At 41.7% G+C, this 21,897-nt stretch overlaps 2 protein-coding genes across 3 annotated transcripts in view; both read right to left on the bottom strand.

Annotated features, from left to right (window-relative positions):
• LOC124256552 (endo-1,4-beta-xylanase 3-like) overlaps positions 1-10,908 on the bottom strand; it is a 37,496-nt gene extending 26,588 nt beyond the window's left edge. For both annotated transcript variants that reach the window (XR_006892954.1, XM_046690536.1), the window contains exons 1-2: positions 10,681-10,908; positions 299-447 (exon numbers count right to left, since the gene is read on the bottom strand). Coding sequence is in view for 1 of the 2 variants with exons in the window: in XM_046690536.1 (XP_046546492.1) it covers positions 299-447; positions 10,681-10,874 (343 nt within the window). In the remaining variant the exon portion in view is untranslated. The remainder of the gene's footprint in view (positions 1-298; positions 448-10,680) is intronic.
• Positions 10,909-14,875: 3,967 nt separating this feature from the next.
• Positions 14,876-21,897, bottom strand: part of LOC124256532 (tyrosine-protein kinase CSK-like) — a 30,809-nt gene continuing 23,787 nt past the window's right edge. Inside the window, exons 9-12 of the mRNA XM_046690517.1 lie at positions 21,736-21,835; positions 20,513-20,608; positions 19,855-19,941; positions 14,876-19,560 (exon numbers count right to left, since the gene is read on the bottom strand). Coding sequence (XP_046546473.1) covers positions 19,384-19,560; positions 19,855-19,941; positions 20,513-20,608; positions 21,736-21,835 — 460 coding nt within the window. The 3' untranslated portion in view covers positions 14,876-19,383. The remainder of the gene's footprint in view (positions 19,561-19,854; positions 19,942-20,512; positions 20,609-21,735; positions 21,836-21,897) is intronic.

Raw genomic sequence — 21,897 nt, 5'->3', positions numbered from 1 at the left:
TTTTCATTATATTTTTTGTTGTTTTATTATGAAATTTTTTCAGTAAAATATGTTCATTTCAGAGACTAGTTGTTAGTCTACCATAACAGTAGCTATGAAAGATATTACACGCTGATCAGACTGGCTTATCTATCTATCTATCTATCTATCTATCTATCTATATATCTATATATAAAGTATCTATCTATCTATCTCTTTCTCTTTTTTTCGTTCTCTCTCTTAGTGGGGTTAGATATACTACTTCCTTTTACCTACTCTACAGATCATGAGATCATGGCTGGGTTATACAAACACCTACCATTGTTTCGGGTCACGTCCAGTTGTATCATGTAATGCTGGTACAGTTTCCCAGTCGGGTTGGTTAGCTGCTTCACATAGGACTGCAGGGAGTACCGGGTTTTGTCCCGGAGAGCAACGTTCTGTCTGATTCCTGACCGAGAATTAGTCCTAGCAGGAGGAGAAGATATAGTGTACAACCTCTGGATTTAGAAGCTTCAAAATTACATGTCATGGGTCAAGGATACGCTCGCTTGTCATTTCTATTTTGATAGCGATTCATGGAAATGTTTATGTTTGTTTGTTGTATCACATGACACTCAGCAATATTCCAGCTATATGGCGACGGTCTATCAATAATCGATTCTGATCCAGACAATTCAGTGATCAACAGCATGCGCATCGATCTACGCAATTGGGAACCGATGACATGTGCCAACCATGTCAGCTTCGCTTACCATCCGATCCCGTTAGTCGCCTCTCAAGACAAGCCTGAAGACCAATTCTAATCCAGATCTTCATGGGTGGAAAATGTTTTAAAGTTGGCTATAGCTAAATCGTTCAGTGGACATTACATTTACTGTGATTTCATATGATAACTCAAATGAATTTGTGACTGCTATTTGTCATTTTAACTACATTAATATCACATTTTCAAAATGAAGCTCAGTAGCATTTGTCTATGCTCAGACGAGAAATGTTTGGTTCGAGACATTACAACACTGTGTTGTAAAACAATTCTCATTCCAAAACATGTCTATTTCTTTTCTTCTAAGCAGTGGAAAATCTTAACTCCTTCGCAGTAGTCGTATTAGCAAATGGAATATCGGATTCATCGATCACTTGATTGACTATTTGTTTACAACCTTCGCCGCATGGCAGGAACACTGCTGTGTGACGTCAGGCTGTAAATACTTACATTTCGTAGGCAAACTGAGTGGGTTAGGAGGTGCTGCCAGTAGCTTTAGGCCGGGATATGCTGACCCATTTCGCTAACACCTGGTGTCATCACTATGTTCAGTGGTTCATTGTATGATTTTCACAGATTTCTGTCTTTCACACCAACATGGAATCTGTTTATGAGGATAGTCACAATTGGGTATTCTTTTGGGCATTGATGTTTTGTATAGTATTTTCATAATCATGTATTTTGTTACCTTCCCGAACGTTAGTGGAACATTGTATCTCCTTCTTCGAAGCTCCTTCAATGAAACAGATGAAAATCACTACTCACCACGAGTAATAATCGTAATTTTCTGGAAAACGGCGCCACCCGTCTTCCCACGCTTCACTCTCTCCGAATTAATAGCCCGACACTTTAATTTTGCAAAAGTGTCCGGGGGAGGTTGGGAGGGCTTACCTCATGAGTCAGGATAAGTATAAAATATCAATTTTATTCAGAAAATTACATATTTTTCCTTATCCTGACTCATGTATTTTTTTGCTTGTAGAATCCGTCGGATTTGGTGGTGGGTCAAGCCACTTCTGGATTCCATGTAGTGATTTACATCTTGCATACCCCCCTATGGGAACTTCTATTTTACTGCTATGCTCTGCTGCTGCTGTAACCCTTTACTTCCAGCTTTCTCTGATGGGGAGACCACAATTGTTAACTTTTGGTCCTTGCTTCTGTTAACATTTTATGTGGATTTTGCAACTCCATCTCTTGATGCGAGCATCAAGTGGAGAAGCGACCCTTTCCTGTACGAGTATCCTTACAAGTACTGGGTCATATCACTTATGCTAGTCTGTCTTAGACGTGCATATAGACTATAAGCTGAACTCTCCTGAGTGTAGGCTTTTGCAAGTCATGTGATAAAAAGGGCGAGACTCCGTCTCAGCGCCTTTGAGGGACTGTCAATTGTTGTGCAACAACAAGTGGGCCGAAATGGTGAATGCCGGAGACGTCCTCGGTGGCGATGTCCCTCAGGTAATGGTTGGCAAACACCATGTCCGATTTCCAGAAGCAGCCCTCCATTATCGTCCTGATAGAGCAATTCCCATGTAGAGCGAGTGTTGACGCCAGAGCTCTAACTTCATGTGGGTTGGAGGCTCTTGGAGGATCAAGTCCTGCTGCTTTGTAGGCCCGTAGTATGACAGTTCTGATCCAGATAGATATCGTAGTGCGGGAGACCTCCGTCTGTGTCGCTGTCGATATCGGGACGAAAGACGCTTGAATTTTCGTCTCCTGGTCTTAGATCTTTGTAGGTAGACTTTCAATGCTCTCACTGGGCATAAGGATAGGTCGTGCGTATCCTGTGGTCCAAGGACTGATGATAGTGCTGGGATGTGGAACTGTCTGTCCGGTTGACCTGGCAGTTGATTCTTTGCTATGAAGTCCCATCTCAGTCCCATATGCACGATGTTTTGATTTTCATCAAACCGTGTTCTCTCAAAGTCCAGAGCATGTATTTCCGACATCCTTGCTGCTGTTGCTAAGGCGATCAGGAACAGCGTCTTCTGCGTCAAGAACTCAAAAGATGTCTTATCTAATGGTTCGTAAACGTCACTGGTGAGATGTCGTAGAACTACGTTGAGGTCCCACGCCGGAGCTTTAAATCTCTGTTGTTGGTCCTCCAGTTTAAAAGAGCGTAGCAAGGCCAGTAACTCTGGTACTTTCGTCAGTTTTGCACTCGTCCTCATGGTGATAACTGAGCTCAATGCCGCTAGGTATGTTGAGAGTGTTGACCCTTTTAACCGCTTCGTTTGTCTTAGGTGACAAAGGTAGTCCGCCACTTGAGGGTGTGTCGCTTTTATGGCTGTGAAGCCGTTCTTCAAAGCGTATGTCTCGAATCGTCGCCACTTGTCGTCGTACAAGTTGCGTGTAGACTTGCGTAGAGCTAGTGTGACTGCTTTCGCTGCCCTGGCGGAATATCCTCTCTTGTTCAAGCACGCCTTGATACAGTCCACACGTGTAGCCGGAACACCTCTGGGTTGCCGTGTGCTTGCTTTGTGTGAGGATGTACTAGCAGATTCGACCACTCTGGTAGTTGCAGTTGAGGCTGTCCTAGTTCTTGTATGAGAATGGGGAACCATATTCTCGCTGGCCAGTAAGGCGCGACCAAAATCAGTTGTAGGATCTTCGTCTGACTGATTTTCTGCAACACCCTCGGTATTAGAGCTGGTGGTGGAAACGCGTAAGCGTTTAGTCCTTCCCAGGAGATGCTTAGAGCGCCCATTGCCCATGCTCGTGGATCTGGTATTGGTGAGACGAATGTTATGAGTTGATTGTTGAATCTTGTGGCAAATAGGTCTATTAGTGGCGCTCCCATCTCTTGTATGATCTGCTTGAAGATCTCTGGATGTAGCATCCATTCTGTTGGGGATGGCTGCGTTGGACGGGATAGTGCGTCTGCTATCACATTCTTGGCTCCTGGAATGTGGCATGCTCTTATGTGGATGTTCAGGTTGTCTGTTATGCTGAACAGTTGAAAGCAGAGGTCCAGAAGGTTCGCCGACCTTGTTGATCCTTGTCTGTTTATGTAGAACGCCACTGTGGAGTTGTCCGTATGTACTGTCAGATGAGCATTCTCCAGAATGCTGGTCCAGTGGAGTATGGCGTTTATCACTGCTTTCATTTCCAGCATGTTGATGTGCAGATCTTTCTCCTCTATGGTCCATGTCCCAGCTGACACTTCGTTGTCGAGGTGTGCTCCCCATCCTTGGGAGAGATGCGTCCGCGTAGAGATGCGTCTTGCACTCCAGCTCTGCTAAATAGGTGCCTCCGCAAACATTCGATCTCTGGGTCCACCATAGTAGATATGGTTTTAGTCCGTCCGGGAGTCCGAAGGGGTCCAGGTCGTCCAGATGAGCATTCACGAAGACCTGTAGTGGGCGTAGTTGTAGTCTCCCTCTGCGTGTCATGTCTTGTGCTGACGTGAGGAGACCCAAGAGACTCTGCCACTGTCGTAGTGGCCACGGAGAGAGTAGAGCTTGCGATATCGTCTGTTGTATCTTTAGCCATCGGTCCTCTGGTACTGCTATGCGGTTTTCTGTTGTGATGAACCGGATTCCTAGGAACTGCAGGTCCTGTGTAGGTTCTAGGTCCGACTTTAAGAGATTCACTAGCCACCCCAGTTGTGTGAGCAGTCTGATGGTGAAGTCCAGCTGTAGTCTGAGATGATTGGGATCTTGATGAACTTGAATCCCGTCGTCTAGGTAGAACGCACTGCGTAGACCTCGATGATGTAGGTATGTGACTATGGGCTTCGTCACTCTTGTAAACAACCAGGGGGCCGATGATATTCCAAATGGCAGGACCTTCCATTGGTAGTGTCGTCCGTCCAGTATAAACCTCAGGTACTTCCTTGAGTCCGGATGTATAGGAATATGCAGGTATGCGTCCTGTAGATCTATGCTGGCCATGTGGTCCATCGGACGGACGAGATGTAGTAGTTGTGGTAGATGAATCATGCTGAACCTTGGTGGTTTGCGTAGATAATCTCTGTTGAATGCCCTCATGTTGTAGATTAGTCGGAACTTTTCTTTGGAGTTTTTCTTTGGTACTAGGAAAACTGGGGAGTAGAATCCTGGTGAGATCTGGTCCTGGTCCACCACTTCTATGGCGTCCTTCTCTAGTAGAGATGTGACTGCTTCTCGTAGCCTCTCTGTCCGATGGGTTGTAAAGTCGAACTTCTGAGGTTTGTCTGTTAATGGCGGAGCTGCTTGTAGTTGTATGCGATATCCGTCTCTTAGGATGTTGGATACAAATGGATCTTGAAGAATTCCCCAGTTCTCCCAGTAGCTTTGTAGACGTCCACCCACTTGTGAAGGTTGTACAGGAACGGCTGGGGGTGGAAGACTCCAGTCGTTCCGAACCCCGTCCTTCAACGTCTATAGCCTCTGGCACCTCTGGGTGCCCTGCCTCGTCCGGATCGTCCTCTATAGTTGCCGGCTGGGCGACGAAAAGAGTCCTTTCCTCCTCTGGAGGTCACCATTTTCTTCTCTCTTGCTTTCTGGATGCCTGCAAACTTGGACTTGCCCGAGTAGCGCTGGGACGTCTGCCTGATGACACTGGCTAGTGTATCGATGGACTTGATCATTAAGACCTCCCTGGAGTCCTTCGTGACTTCCTTGGCGGCGGCGTCAATCTCCCCTGCGAAGATGGATGATGTAGACCATGGGGCTCTGTACAGCGACTTCGTGAAACGTTCGCTCCAGTTGCAGGATGACAGTAGTCCCTGTCTTCTAGCTAACGTCAACGCTGCTGAGATGGATGATAGATGGTCCGTCATAAACTGCTGGTCCTTCTTCTGCGTGAGTAGAGCAGAATAGATCATCCGGTCCTCCTCTGCAGTAGAGTCCCTGAACTTGGCGATGAGCGTGTCATTCACTGCCCTGGATCTGTTCAGTCCGAAGAACATCCTTCTGGTTATCGTGTCTATCTGCGCCAGCTTTTTGTCCTCAATCTTGTAAGATTTGGTCCGGGTGTCGTTGATGATCTTATAGTTGTCATCGATTTCTTGTGCCTTCATGAAGGGGTCCATGTTGTGTAGAGAGAACTTCTTTGCGTTGAACTGTGGGATATTCGGAGCCTGAGACTTCATTGCCTTCCTGAAGGCTGCGTCCAAGTTCTCTGGTACTTCCGAGATGGGATCAATTGGCGGTAGAGTGATCGTGTCGACATCATCGTCCTTCATTAGGTACGTGAGTGCTGCATTCTCTTCCTTAGAGGGTGACGCTAAGTCCAGTCCATTAGCCATCCAATATTTTATCTCTGAGTCCGAGAAGATGATACTGCAGTCGTCCTCTGTATCAGGTCCACTGTTATGAGATGGTTGATCGTCCTTCGCTGGGGATCTGCGTGGCGATCGCGTGGTGATCTACGTGGAGATCTGCGTGGAGATGAACCCGTTGAGCTGCGTCTATGGGGCGACCTGCGCGGAGCCCTGGTAGGAGATGAATCCTTTGAGTTGCGTCTATAGGGCGACCTGCGTGGAGACCTGTGCGGAGACCTGCGTGGAGGTGAGCGTCTCTTGGTTCGTGAATGCCTCGTTGAATCCCGTGATGATCTGCGAGATGTTGATGATGTCCTTGAGGCTACGTCTGATGACCTTCGCGAAGGTGAGAGATCTTGATGAGGGTGCGAGTCCCGAGACGTCTCTCTGGTCCTAGGTTTCTTCCTCTGTGAGGTGGGTAGCCTTCGTGAAGGTTCTTCCTCTGCCTCCTCCTCTGAAGACGAGCGTGCCGTCCTGCGCGCAGGCTTGTTCCTGGAGCTAGCTTTGCTGGAGGGCCTCTCCGATGTATCGTCAGTGTTGCCTTCGTGCAGGTCCGAGTCCTCTCTGCGGGTGATGCCTTGAGCATGGGAGCCCTGTGGTTGATGTGATGCTCTTTCCTGCGCGAAGCGCTTCTCCATCATCTCCATTATCTGCTGAGAGAACTGCTGCATGAAGGCCCCGGGGTTGAACGTCTGCGATGATTGAAGAGCTGCCCTCTCTGCGCTGGTAGCAATTTGGTCCAGGGATCGCTCATCTGCCGCCAGTGTAGATGGTACCTCGGACTGCGTAGATAGATCTGCTGACGTTACCTGCTCAGAAGCCTGCTTCTTCCTCTTATGCTGTATCTCAGGGATGATCAGCAGCGGCTCATCATATAATCCTCTCTCTTCCATCGGGACGATCTCGGCCGAAAAGGTCCTTGTAGTCTGCGCAGACGTCCCCGTAGAGTTGCTAGACGTCTTAGGGGCGTGAGGCTTTTTCTGCGTAGAGGAAGGCTTCTTCTTCTTCGTCTGCGTTGAGGAGTTGTCCGATGTAGAAACCCTCTTCTTCGAAGTGGCGGACAACATCCCACGCCCATCCTCCGAGGACATCTCCGGCAGGTCACTTGATGGAAGTAAGTCATCTGACAACGATAGACAGCTCGTGAAGGACTCAACCGGTTTATCCATGACTTGTAAAAGTCGCCTGGATTTGTCGCTAGCACGCCTAAGTACAGAGAATAAATATTTATTAAATTGAATTTTTGTTAAATGCTGACAAAGATTACAGCGAGAGCTGGAAGTACATGTTGTTGTGCAGCTAGGGCACAATAAATGCGGGTCTGCAGCAGAGAACCTAAACCTACAATGAAAACAGGTTTTCATGAAATGTAAACAACTGAACAATCACGTACAAAACCGTGAATAAACAGTCAAATTACGAATAAATTTCAAACCATATTGTTGAAGGATACTCCCTAAACCCCTATAAAGGTAGTATATAGGGTAATAACTAATTAATCAAAGGATATAGTGTCGTATTGGAGAAACAGGTGCTCTCCCAACCGTCCACTAGGGCGAAGAAGGAGAGAGTGAAGAGACGGGTGGCGCCGTTTTCCCGCCAAAACGGCGAGGGAGATAACTCGTGGTGAGTAGTGATTTTACATCTGTTTTATTGAAGGGAGCTTCAATAAGGAGATACAAGTGTTCCACTAACGTTCGGGAAGGAAAGGAGACAAGCAAAAATACATGAGTCAGGATAAGGAAAAATATAAGCTTATGCCAGTATCATGCATATCCATTAGCAGTATGTGTCTCTTATTTCTGGGGCGGTGGGGTAGTCTAGTGGTGAAAGCGTTGGCTCGTCACGCCGAAGACCCGGGTTCGAATCCCCACATGGGTACAACGTGTGAAGCCCATTTCTGGTGTCCCCCGCCGTGATGTTGCTGGAATATTGCTAAAAGCGGCGTAAAGCCAAACTCAGTCAGTCAGTCTCTTATTTCTACAATGCACCTTTACTTTAATACAACAAATTTCAACTGGGGCATATATAATATAATTTTAAACATCAATATACATGATATTTTTTAGTGAATTAAGCATACAACGGGCATATTAGGACATGATAAATATTTTCGGCATTTTTCAAAACACAGATCTGACACTTTCTGTCTATTCTAACATCGCCATATATCTTCTTCCCGTGAGCAAGATGTACATCTGGACTGTGCAAGCGCAGATCGAAATAATTTTAGTGTTACATAAATTAAACATTGCTTTCAACAGAAAATACTCTTTGAAGAAGGTATAAGTTGACAATGTCCTGGATGTGGGTGAACGATTTCAATTGAATCTACATATATTTAGCTGATCCCATAGGGCGATCATGTGCACCTTCAATATTTTAAAACTATCCGGGGATGTTTCGAACTCAGTTAAAAATGACATTTTTTCTTTAATGCATCATAGGATTCACTTTATCTTTCAGGAACATTAAAGAGCATATTATCATTTCTCCTTGACTTTTACCGCTTCTCTCCAAATCGTCAAAAGAGGTTAATCCTTAAGCTGACAAAGTAAGGATGTCAACTGTGTTAGGATTCCACACCCTGCTACAGTCCGTTTGAGTCAGAAACGGACCGATGAATTGCAAATTTTATCATTGTACAAAATTGCCACATAAATATAAATAGTACACATGTTTATCATTTACTAATACCCAACAGCTTTCTTATATTTGAAAATTTTCCGGACTCCACCAAAAAAGTTGTTTAAGAAACTATCATCATAGAAAACGCAAAAGTTGTTATCTGTCGCGGCGGGGTGAAACCGCAGAAACGGAACAGCCACTATCTCGTCGTGCACGGGATACACATGCCTGATGAAAAATGAAGTTGAATGCTGACGTGAAACAGTTGATGATTAAAGTGTACGATTTTTTCCGTGCTGAAGCCGAAAGGGGCAAACCATTTTATGCCATTAATAAAGTCCGTAAGCAGGCAGCAAAAGCTTTAGGAGTATCAGCAAGGGTACTGACAAATGTTCTGGAACACAAACATTGTGAGGGTGATGCGAAGCAGGTAGGGGTCATGTCAAAATCACACAAAGTAAAACATTTGGACAACTTTCAAAAGAACCTTGTAAGGCAGTCCATCAACAAGCTCTATTCTGAAAACAAATACATGTCGCTGAAAATGTTAAAAAATCATTTGGAGCAAGAACACAACCTCAGAGTATCAAAGTACACGCTCTGGTGACTCTTACACTCTTTCGGGTATCGTTATAAGAAAATTTCGGGGGAGAATAGGTCAGTACTCTGTGAACGCCCTGATATCGTTCGCTTGAGAAATAATTTCCTCAGGGTTATAAAGAAGAAGCGCGAGGAAGGGTTCGAGCCAGTGTACTTGGACGAGACCTGGGTCAATGCCTCGCACACTGCCAGCAGTCAGTGGGTACCCGATGGGGGTGATAAGGGGTCACGTAGAAAGCTGCCTCTAGGGAAAGGAGAGAGACTAATCATTCTCCGTGCTGGTTGCTCCAGCAAAGGCTTTCGCCCAGGCTGCGACTTGGTATTCAGGGCAAAGTCCACAGATAACAGAGACTACCATTCCGAGATTAATGGTGCGGTTTTCCTCGATTGGGTTAAAAACAAGTTGGTACCAGCTCTACCAGAGAAGTCTTTTATCGTAATGGACAATGCCCCATACCACAGAGTGCAGGACCCCGACAGTAAAGCCCCGACATCGAACAGTCGAAAAGGTGATATGATATCATGGCTCGACAAATTTCAGATCGCACGGCCTTCAAAGGCAACGAAGCCTCAGCTATATAAGATCATAAAAACCCACAAAGGTGAACCTTTCTACAAAGTTGACAGTTACATAAAAAGTAAGGGTCACGATATTCTGCGACTTCCACCCTATCACTGTGACCTTAACCCCATTGAAATGGTATGGGGTATTGTCACAGGAGATGTTGCCACAACTTTTAGATTACGTGACGTAGAGGTCTTGGTTAAGGAATCCCTTAACAAAATGACGACTGTAACTTGGCAAAACTGGGTAAACAAGGTAGCTATCGTCATTGAACAAGGTTACTGGTCTCGGGATGGCTTACAACAGGCAACTGTGGCACCACTTGTCATCCCTTTAAGTCGTGACTATGACACTACGACAGACGAGGAACCGACAGGTCTCCCGGAATAGATTTTGAGATGTCCCCCGCCATGACTGGCTGTTCCGTTTCTGCGGTTTCACACCTCCGCGACAGATAACAACTTTTGCGTTTTCAATGATGATAGTTTCTTAAACAACTTTTTTGGTGGAGGCCGGAAAATTTTCAAATGTAAGAAAGCTGTTGGGTATTAGTAAATGATAAACATGTGTACTATTTATATTTATGTGGCAATTTTGTACAATGATAAAATTTGCAATTCATCGGTCCGTTTCTGACTCAAACGGACTGTACATGTTTATGATAAATATATTTCAAAAGAGAAGTTGAGATGACTCACTGAAGTCCCCCGTATATGTGTATCACCAGCCAAACTGATCGTATAAACACGAAAAAAGAATGTGGAGATTAATCGGAATTTGCACATTATAACAGTGTTAACTGTTCGTAGGAATGGATATGGGTAAATGCACTTCGTGGATCAATCCAACCACCAAACAATGTGAATGTCGACTGACCATGGTCTTTGCCCCTACCGTGCCGAGACCTTGAGTGAGTGTCTGCCCTCTGTGTGGTCACTGGCCACTGCCATATGACAGGAGACACATTCCCAACTACTGAGGGGGTTGGTGCTCTCGAAGCCAGGGTTCTTGAATATTTCTGCTGCACCTCCCACCATGGACAGGCAGAAGGGCAGGGTAAGCGCTGCTAGACGAACGCACCTCCACATTATACGGATCTGTGACTGGGCACTGACTGACTGACATAATATATAGTCACCAAGAAATGCCAGAGACACGGCCAGAGTGAAATAAGTAGTGCAATCTGATAAGAGTGTTATATAATTTGTTTTCCTGCAGTCACGTGAATCAAGTATGTACAATACGGGAGATACTTCGACAGACAAGACCAAGGTGGGTCAAGTTGTGTAATCTGATATGAGTGTTATATAATTTGTTTTCCTGCAGTCACGTGAATCAAGAAAGTGTACAATAAAAGAAGGAACAAGATGTTTTGGACCTCGGTTGACAACAAAAACCTCCTTTGGTATAAAGTTGAAACGGGCGATTTAAATCTAATCCCTAGTTCCCGGAATCAACACAAATGTTACTGAAAAAGCAGGTTTAGCATTTCCACAATTAAGCCATGTTTTAGTGATCCATTCAAAGTGTTTTCAACACTATTTTGCCTTTGAAGAGAAACACTTTTTGTATGGACCGACAGCTTCTTTATTGCAATAGATAAGACGTTCCTCTTCATCATACCAGCTTCTAAATGCCACTGAAAGAAGATATTTTGCTTTTCACGCGGAGTGGAATCTATTTCGGTTGACTGTTCTCTTAAGTTTTGTCAAACAGCATTGTGTCGAAGTCAGAGGGGCATACGCAAATACTTCGAGTTATCCGAGGTTCGACATAACCCAAAATGATGGCTGAATACGTAATAGGGAGGGATCAAGCTTTCATTTCGAGAAAATACAGGAGTCATATAACTGATGCAGTGGGCCAAGCACTACCAAAGTAAATGCTAGTGCACCACGAACAGGTCCCTAAACAAAAGCATTTCTGTACCTTGCAACAAAACTCCGTCAACGCAATTCTTTGTCTTCTCGATCAATATTGAATGTTATTTAAGATATTTGGTACAATGTGTGAAGCCCATTTCTGGTGTCCCCGCCGTCATATTGCTGGAATATTGTTAAAGGCGGCATAAAACCATATTCATCATCTGAATCTATGAAAGTCCTTATCTAAAAAAACCTTAATAACGAATATGTACTTTTCCACGTCCATGACCCCACGTTCTAAAGGTGTCAACTAAAACCAGGCCTCCATCTGTGACAATTCTGGCTGTGCAGAAACTGTCAACGAGTGTTAAAGTAGACTACACCTGGTGATAGCTTAAACAGTCCCATGGCGATGCACTTTCGCCCAAACAGTCATGTCAGTCAGCACCAGATTTGGATTTCAGATTTATTTCCATACAAAAACGAAAGAAGCGCAGTTACCACATTTTGCTAAATGCTCCTAAACATTCCTACAAAATCTGTATAATGAACCCACCCTACCCAATCGAAGCCCAGCTGACTTAGTCTTCTCTATCGATATTGAACGTTTATACCTACCTTCGGTACCGTAAGATTTGTTTATAGAAAAGGAAACTAGGCACCTATGTATACATATATAAAACATGCTCTTCAGACAAGTAACATCCTTTTCAGTGAATAAACATGTTGACAGACTGACTGACTGACTGAGTTTTGGTTTTACGCCGCGTTTAGCAATATTCCAGCAACATCACGGCGGGGGACACCAGAAATGGGCTTCACACATTGTACCCATGTGGGGATTCGAACCCGGGTATTCGGCGTGACGAGCCAACGCTTTAACCACTAGGCTACCCCACCGCCCCACATGTTGTCAGATACTGTATTGAATACAACTTTACCTCATAACGAGATTACCCTTTTGAATATGTACAACTGTAAAACAGAAAGTCCATACCTCAAACCACCTTGATAAGGAACACGCACTTTTGTATCAACATTTGTTTCTGACTGGTTTCCATACTGTTCAAGGTCTTAAACCCAACATACTCACCGCTATAAAACCCGTGTGCGTCCAATGCAGTAAAACTATAAACCTTCATGTGCTTCCTCACTTATATTATCTTGACAATCTCACAACCTGTAGCCTGTGGTTAATTACGGAGGGTAACACCACTGTATCATGGCTGCAACACTTATTTCTCCTACATGACCTTCCAGACAATTTCATATTGCAAGTATCGATTGTATGTAAAGACTTGCGATCAGGAAATATAGTCTCAACTGTTCTGTTGGGTTTTTATTCAGAATGAATTAACGGAGTGAGTAAATATGGTTTTACGATATTCAAGTATTCCACATAACAAATGGGGGAAAGAGTATCACACATCTGGGAATCAAGCACAAGCCAGCCCTGATATTTAATACGACGGTGACCCTTATGTATGGTGTTCATGTATACTGAAACATTGTTCATGTGGGGGCACCCTTCAGAATTTAGTCACCCTCATCACTAGTCCTAATCTATGAGGGCGGTAAGGTAGCCTAAAGGTTCCAAAGAGAACCATACTCATCATCTGAATATATGAATGAAGCTTGGAGATTTTTTTTTACTATTCCTTCATGTTTCTACAAGTAATAATATGGCAAGTAGATTCCCGGAATAAAGTGAGGTTGGTTTTCTTTAGTCTCATGAATCAAAGGTGCGAGTTTTGACCCACGTTTTAAAATAAAATCTCGTGAGATCTTGACCTTACCTCCTGGCCAACTAAATCTAAATTAACACTTGATCACATCCTCCTGATCTAGTCAAGTTTCCACCAAGACATTTCTAACCAAAGGACTGAAAACAGCATTGCTTGAAAACAATGATTATGTGACACCGTTTGACCTTGAACTTATACATAGGGATCATCCATTTATTGATTCATTCATGACATCACCATCAACATCATGGACAAGATTTCCTGAAATCCCCATTGATGCATTCTTATACGGTGTTCCAAGTACTCTTGTTGATGTTGGCCTTTAGTGTCAGAAATACTTCCAAGCTGGATTTTGAATGAAAACCAGGCATAAAGTCTCTGACTTTAGTGAGCAACGCATTTAGCTGCCACTATTATATAGAACTGCTTCACACCCTGCAAATAATGACTCAAAATGGAATGTTTCACATATTCTTAACACCATTTAAAGTATAATCTGACATATACAGACAAAATATAAATATAACTCCAAATTTGGAATATGTGTTTATTTGTTATTATGATGATACCATGTACAAATATACATCCATTCTGTCAGGCAGAGGCTGTCGATGGAGAAGGCTACACTAAACACACCGGTTCAAGCATCCAATACCATCTGACTACTACACTGTACTGCAACCACAATAGAGATCAGCTGCATTAACCAGATACTGGAAATCATGAAATTAATGCTAATGACACAAGTCAACTGCATTTATTAATGAAGATGTATTTTCTTTGCTAGTTGTCCAAAGGAGAATTACTCACATGAACTTCATGACATATTTTAAGAGTTTGTCTTCTCTTTAATAGATTTCATGATTTACAGTAGATCTACTCCATCCATCATATGGTTCAATGCATGTACGTATGAAAGGATACTATCAACCAGATGGAACTGCATCTACCAGATGATACTGCTTCAACCAGATGATACTGCTTCAACCAGATGAAACCGATTCAACCGGATGAACCTGCATTAACTGGATAGAACTACATCAACCCGGATGGAACAGGATCCAGGATACTGCTTCAACCAGATGAAACCGATTCAACCGGATGAACCTGCATTAACTGGATAGAACTACATCAACCCGGATGGAACAGGATCCAGGATACTGCTTCAACCAGATGAAACCGATTCAACCGGATGAACCTGCATTAACTGGATAGAACTACATCAACCCGGATGGAACAGGATCCAACACATACATCAATATGAAGCTTAAACATCCATAACATGAATCTATAGCATCCACCTTATGGACGAGTTGTAGCATCCTCCATATAAGTCATTACACCCAACTTTAGGGTTCAAACTGCAATAATGTTAGTATTAGTATCTTTCCCAGCCTCCTCCTAAAGCTTATCTGCAAGTTTGAGACAACTCACTAGCTGCCCTGAACATACTCAGTGGTCGAAATGAGAAAAGATTGCTTTTCCATTACACATATCAAGTGACTGTGTCAGTGCAGTACATAAAGGAAAACCAACTTCTATGGATAGTCAACTTCTTTATTGCAATGAGTCTGACGTATCGGTGTAGGTACTAACACTGCAAGTGCTTGATAACGGTGTTAGTACCTACACCGAAACGTCACACTTTTTGCAATAAAGAAGTTGCCTATCCATAGAACTTGGTTTTCCTTCATCTATACAACTTCTAAAATTCCTCTCAAAGAAGTGCAGTACATAGTATAGTAGCAACAAGGTATACCTTGTGGAACCACAAATATAACCTGGTGTATGGCATGGTGTTGTTAGTATAACAATGTGCAGGACTAACTGTCAGGATACTGTCTTACAATATTCTGTACTCCCAGAACATCATCAGGCAACATGTCACTCTGATATTTTGATATGACATAGGCATATTGTTAACAATCAGATGAAATAATGTGCTACAAAAATAATAAATTGCAAAAACTACAAAATACAAGAATGCATTTTCAATACACCAGAGTATGAGGTTATAATCGCTACTGATCATGCTGATGGAGTTAAGTCAAAGGTTTTAGGTGAGCTATAACGTGTTAACTGTAAAAGGAGAAAGTCATGTACAAAGTTCTACAAATTCATGTACTTAAAGTCTTTCCAAATATTGCATAGCATACAAACAACCTCTACTGGATCCCAAACATGAGCTGGAAATACTGTTTGTTCTGTTAAACAGTGGTGACATGCAAGAAAACACACAATGCAGTTTGAAATGTCTAAGTGGGGTCATTTTCACAAAACAATTCGAACAAGAAAAACCCATATTTCAGCAGTAGGCTTACACCAATCATTCTTCTTTATTGCTTAAAGAAACCAGACCTTATTTCGACTGGTACAGGATCTCAGACACAAGCCATCCCAACATAGAGCGTTATTAGTAGTGTATTCAAGCAGCTCACTGAAAACCTTTGAAAATATGTCCACCACAGCTGAACATTGATACAGATCTACAAAAATAATGAAATGAAAACAGCACTTGATGACAACAAACAGATGTTGGCCACAAGTGGACTATGATGTTAAATATGCATAGTAGTCAACATATGATAAATACTACACACAGTTCAATGTTTTCTAAGAAAAAACAATGAGACAACTGAAATGTTTCGACACTTACAGATTTATCGATGATTCCTATTATAAAATGGTGTTACTTGAGTAGAATGGACAAGCTCTTGCTGATATGATTGAAAATGTGAACAAAATATGTATTTGCCCTGGTGAACTCTTCTAAGGATATCAGGAAACACACATAACTTGAAGGCTGCTTGTTGCAATACCCACCAGGGCAGATTAACTATGAAATATTTGGGTGTTCTTAACCTATTTTGAATACTATATGCTATTGAGGTTGCTTGAGCTTCTAGTTACTGGGTAGATAACAAACCTGGGATGACGGACTTCATTGGCACAAGCAAAATACTGGTGTCTTTATAATCACTATATTAGCCATGAGGTGTGGTGGTACTGGTCACTTGGTGACAAGCATGACTGATAAAATTTCAAATGTGTAAAACATACATTATTTCCTGTAAAATGGGCAGATAAACTGACATCGTGAATGGCCATGTCATGCCAAATGCAGTCCACCTGTGTACAACAGAACTCTGTATCCATGCGCATCCAAGAGACTGACAAGGCGATGAGCACGAGATGAGGAAGTTGTCAGAATTATCATGATGCCTGCCTTATGTGATAATAATAATCTGTGTATAAAATAACTGAGGCTGTAAGGAGATTTCAGCATTCTCAAACTATTTCATTTTATTACAAGAAATTAACCTTGTCATCATGGTCCTAAAAATTCTGCAAAATCTGTACAAATAACTGATGACAAAATGAGGATGACATACAGAATGATGACGAAGAGAAATGATATGGAGAAACAAAACCTTTCCTGAAGCAGATCCAACATAAGCTGACAAATCAAACAATATCTTAATAGCAATAATTAAATCTAAAAACCAAGCTCAAGTTGCAAATATAAAAATATATGAGATAGCTTTAATTTGGAAAGCATCAATCATGAAGATATGTAATTGCCTGCAATTACTGTTTGTGACAATGATTTAGTAGTACTGAAAGGCATCACTCAGTACTATTGATAAGTACTAAGGACGTCCTGTGACATGCTGTTGGTTCAGCACCTGTACAGTTCCATCACTTCAGTTAGTGAAGGAGTTTGATCAGATCACTGAAGGATGTACCACCAAAGAGAACTAAGGAGTATTATTGCAAAACATATATTTTCCATTAGCAATGCTCAGTGAATATTCAAAAACATTTAGTCAAAACAAAGATCTTTGATCGTGAGAACGATGAGAACGATCAGCTACATATTTGAAGACAGTAGCTCGAGCATACCTTCGAACACCTAATGAAGAAGCTTGGTCAAAAATGCTCATTAACAGGTAGCATTCACAGGTGCAAGGACCACTTGACAACATGGGGAGTATATATACATAGGATACACAATGGCAGGCTTGGATAATCACAGAAGCCTAAAACACTGATAGTCAACTCTCCACTGTGACACTATCTCAAATCTTTCAACCAAGAGCAATCAAGAACAAACATGACATACATGGATTTCCACCCAGACATTTTTCAGCCAAAATTTTAACATCAAGCTTTTCAGTTCACTTCCAATACAGATGTAAACCCATACAATACATTGCCATTGGGATTCAGTTAACACTCAAACATTTACAGAAATTCTAAGATGCAGTGTCTAGCCAGCATCCATTGGAGTGCCTGAACACCTCATGAGCTGAGTCCTAACTGTGCAATAGCAATAGTGGCATCTGATTAACCATTACAAACCATCCCCCACATTGACACACAGAGCTACAACATTAAGGCACCAATATATTTAAGTAACATCCACAAACTGGTTTTTACAGAATACACTTAAATCTGCATAGATGAATTATTTTGGCTCCTGTGTTGCAGACTACATCCAAGGACACTGACCACTGTCACCACAGATACTGTTTGTGCATAATGCTGTCATCACGCAGTGTTCCAACTAGAAACAGTAGTTGGACACGAACCACTTTCACCATGGAAACCGATCACCATGGTTACTTTGATGTATGATCAGGTCTTCATCTGATGGTCTAACAATGCCCAATGTAGCTAAGCATGGCAAGACAAGACACTTCACAACATCAACACAAGACTTACAGGTCATGCAGCTGTGTTTGTGTAATGTGAAATAGTGAATTTGCTGGATAAAGTTCCATCGGCCATCACTTAATACTTAAAGTACAGAGTCCAAATGTCTAAAACTACATAGTGGAAATGAAAGAGGTTGAGACTATTAAAGTACTAAAGCAAATGTAGGTAATCGGTTAACTGATATGAAGACTGTATCTAATAAATAAGTACTCAGAGTTGGTGGCTATTCTCATGTGTACTGGAGTGAGGGTGTTCATACATACAGTTGCACGCAAGCATCCATTTGAGCATACATGCATTTGCATTGTGCAGGGTTAGCTTTTCAATCCAAAAAATAAACCCTGTGGCTTTTATACACCACACATCAATGGTATTGATAATATTAACAAATGGATACACAAATAATTTGTAAATTATGTACATAATTTGTGTAACTTAGTAGAAAAGCAAAATAGGCACAATATTGGTTATTTGTAGCAATCAAGACAGGTTTTCTTCCACTTGGAACCTAGGTCAGACTTTACAGTTTGTTTTACGTAACTGTTGTGTAGTCATGTCAAGCATTGAATTTAACGTATGCTCCATTGCACAACAGCACCGCCACACATCACACAGTGCCTTAACACACCTGTGCCATCCAGTGTCACAACGAGCACAACCTTCACAGATGTAATACTGTGCCTTATGGAGGGCACCTGCTGATGTCACACGCTGGCTGACTACAGTGTGAAGACATACAGGCTGAACTACTTGTAGACAACCCCTGCTCCTATCCAATTATATCTGGCCACGCCTCTGCATTTGTTAACAGTGAAACCCTGTACACTCCAGCTGGCAATACGTGTAACAAATATCTGCAGGGCACATGCTCACTACTTAATTGTGTTGATGTGTGGGGTATGTACATGTCTTGACGAATGTATCAAGTATAGAAACTTCATCTGGAACAGAACCTGAGCAATGAATTTAAACTTCCACCCAAGATCAAGATGGTTCTGTGAGACAGTTTGGTGGGCCATAATATTGCCATACTTTCGCTCCTGTTTCAATTAAAAAGTAACAAATTTGTATCATAAATAGCCTGTAACCATTTTGATAAATCAAAGAATCTTACAGAATGTTTGTGAGACCTTTCATTAATATTTAGGGAGACAAAGTTTTGTACGTCACATGGAATAAATAATACACTTGGTAGAAATAAGATTGACACAGAGTGTAACAGTCTCATAGAATCAAGTGGAGCATTGTTGGTCATTTGTAGTGTAACTCTACACCCTCACTGATCTCAAGGCATTTAGTTCCTCTAACACCTTGTGAAACGTGGGCCTGTCTTCAGGCTTTAATGCCCATGCTTTCTTCATGATGGTATAGACCTCCGGGGGACAGCACTCAGGGGCTTCCATCCGGTACCCACGCTCTACATGCACCACCACATCAGCTAGAGGCTGAAACAAACAATCACTTGTTATAAGGGGAGGCACTGTCCATGTATTCTATATACTATATATCTATCATCTTAGAACAGCATTTAGACATGATACACATAAAGGCGAGAATTTATCAATGTCAACTTCTTTATTTGAGGAACACAATGTTTCGGAGTATATTCATACTCCTTCATCAGGTGAATGATGACCTGATGAAGGAATATACTCAAAAATTTAAGTGAAATATTCTTGCATTGCAAACAGAATAGTTTGGTGAAAACACTGAAGATTAATGAACATATATATACTTACTATCCTAGGATATGGTACTCTTCCAAATGAGTAAATCTCCCACAGTAGAATGCCAAAACTCCACATGTCAGATTTGTTTGTAAAGGCCTGTAAAAGCAATTGGAAAAATTGTGTCAGCATTCTTTGGAGATGGATAAACTGGACTGTATGGCTTTGTGACAGGTAATATACAGAACATATTTCCTTTCTAGTACTGTATACTCTTGAACATAATGACACCCTCAGGTACAATTGGAAAATTGCTGTTTTGCAAAATGTGCAGTCAAAACTACATCATATTGCTTCAGGTGAACAAACTGGAGATATCAAATTTAGGGGAATCAAAGTGTGAAATTTGCACAACAAAAAAAACATCACAGGACACAATGATCTACAACATTTCCCTTTTATATATATCAAGATAAAGAATAATTTGTATAACTGATTTATAAAACAATCTGGAGTTGGAAAGTCAGCCATACACACATTTTCAAAATTAACAAGTGATTCAGTTAAAAAAATATTACAACTGAGATTTTTTTTAATACATGATAATGTATGAATAACATCTTCTCTACAATTTGCATCTGAAATTATGCTTCAACACTAAGAGACAAAAAACACAGCCAAGTACTCCTTGAAGATTGGAAAAAGGAATTGTCTGCTGCTTCTGACTTACATTGTCCCGTAATGCCTCCGGTGCTGTCCACTTGATCGGGAACTTGCCACCATCAGTGCTAAAGTCTTCAAATTTGGCTAAACCAAAGTCAGAAACCTGTCAAGAGGCATAAACATTGTATATCACTAAACTGTGATCATTAGAGGTGCAACATCATAGCCAGATGTATAATGAGAGTCAACACATGGGCCAAAAACATATAATATCTTGAAAAATGGACCCCATCAACATCACATCAAGGGCATAATGTGAAATATTGAATAAACTGAAACAACAAATGGTTATCATTAAGCAAAATTCTAAGAAAACTACCTCTATAACATCATAGCATAGCAATAATTTCTGTATTTTGGTTGTCATAGTATATATTCCAATCGTGACAGACACTCTGCCTTGTTGTGATGCTATATGATAAGTTCCGTGGAATATAATAAAACACATACACTACACAATGCTGTAAAACATCACTTCTAGACATATTAGGGAGGTGGAAGTGACTTTTCCTGATGGGTAGAGACGGTATTTTCTATGAAGCAGTTCAATAAAATTCATTGTGGGACTTCCATTGATAGCTTGACACTACTAATGCAATAGAGGCACCTTGGGTAATGTGGTACTTGGTTGTTAATGTACCGAGATTTCAAAAGATCAAACAAGGGGCATAACTCTATGAAGCATGGATGATCTATGTTTGTTTTCAAGCTTGATCAATAAAAATATCCCTTAATGATTGCCCACAAGTTAGTGGAACTGTACACCATGTTAATATGTTCATCTACAGTGGTTTCCGGGACATTAGTGGTAATGTACACAGATTTCAAAACATCAAACAAGGGGCATAACTCTGTGAAGCATGAATTATCTCAGTGTTTGTTTTCAAGCTTGATCAATAAAAATATCCCATTATGATATATGCTAAATGTTATCCTTGTATCAAATCAAACAAACAAAATGTTTCTACAGTTAATTGTAAAGGACTTCAGCACATATAGCAGTCTGTAAATAATCGAGTCTGGACTAGAAAAGTCTGTGATTAAATTCATGACAGAAATGTAATACGACACATTACCATGATACATGCACAATGTAATACAACTGGATAATATACATGTCCATAATATGGGTCAATACGTATGAAAACATTAAACTGAACAGAACTGAAACATTTCATTGTGAGGGTTTACTGGAAGTAAAGATCATAGAGGCCTGTTTTGTGAACGTACCTTGGCAGTACCATTATCATGTACGAGGACGCTACGAGCTGCTAGATCCCTGTGCACTAGGTTTTTATTCTCTAGGTAGTCCATAGCCGCAGACGTGTCACTGCAAAAAGAACATCCCTCCAAATGAAGTGATCACCTTTAATCAATCAGATAATGCACTCT

The sequence above is a fragment of the Haliotis rubra genome, unplaced genomic scaffold, assembly GCF_003918875.1.
Source record: "Haliotis rubra isolate DU_JTF1 unplaced genomic scaffold, ASM391887v1 Scf63, whole genome shotgun sequence".
Classification (NCBI taxonomy): Eukaryota; Metazoa; Mollusca; class Gastropoda; order Lepetellida; family Haliotidae; genus Haliotis; species Haliotis rubra.
The sequence above is the reverse complement of the archived record's forward strand: the minus strand, read 5'-3'. Positions and strand labels throughout refer to the sequence as shown.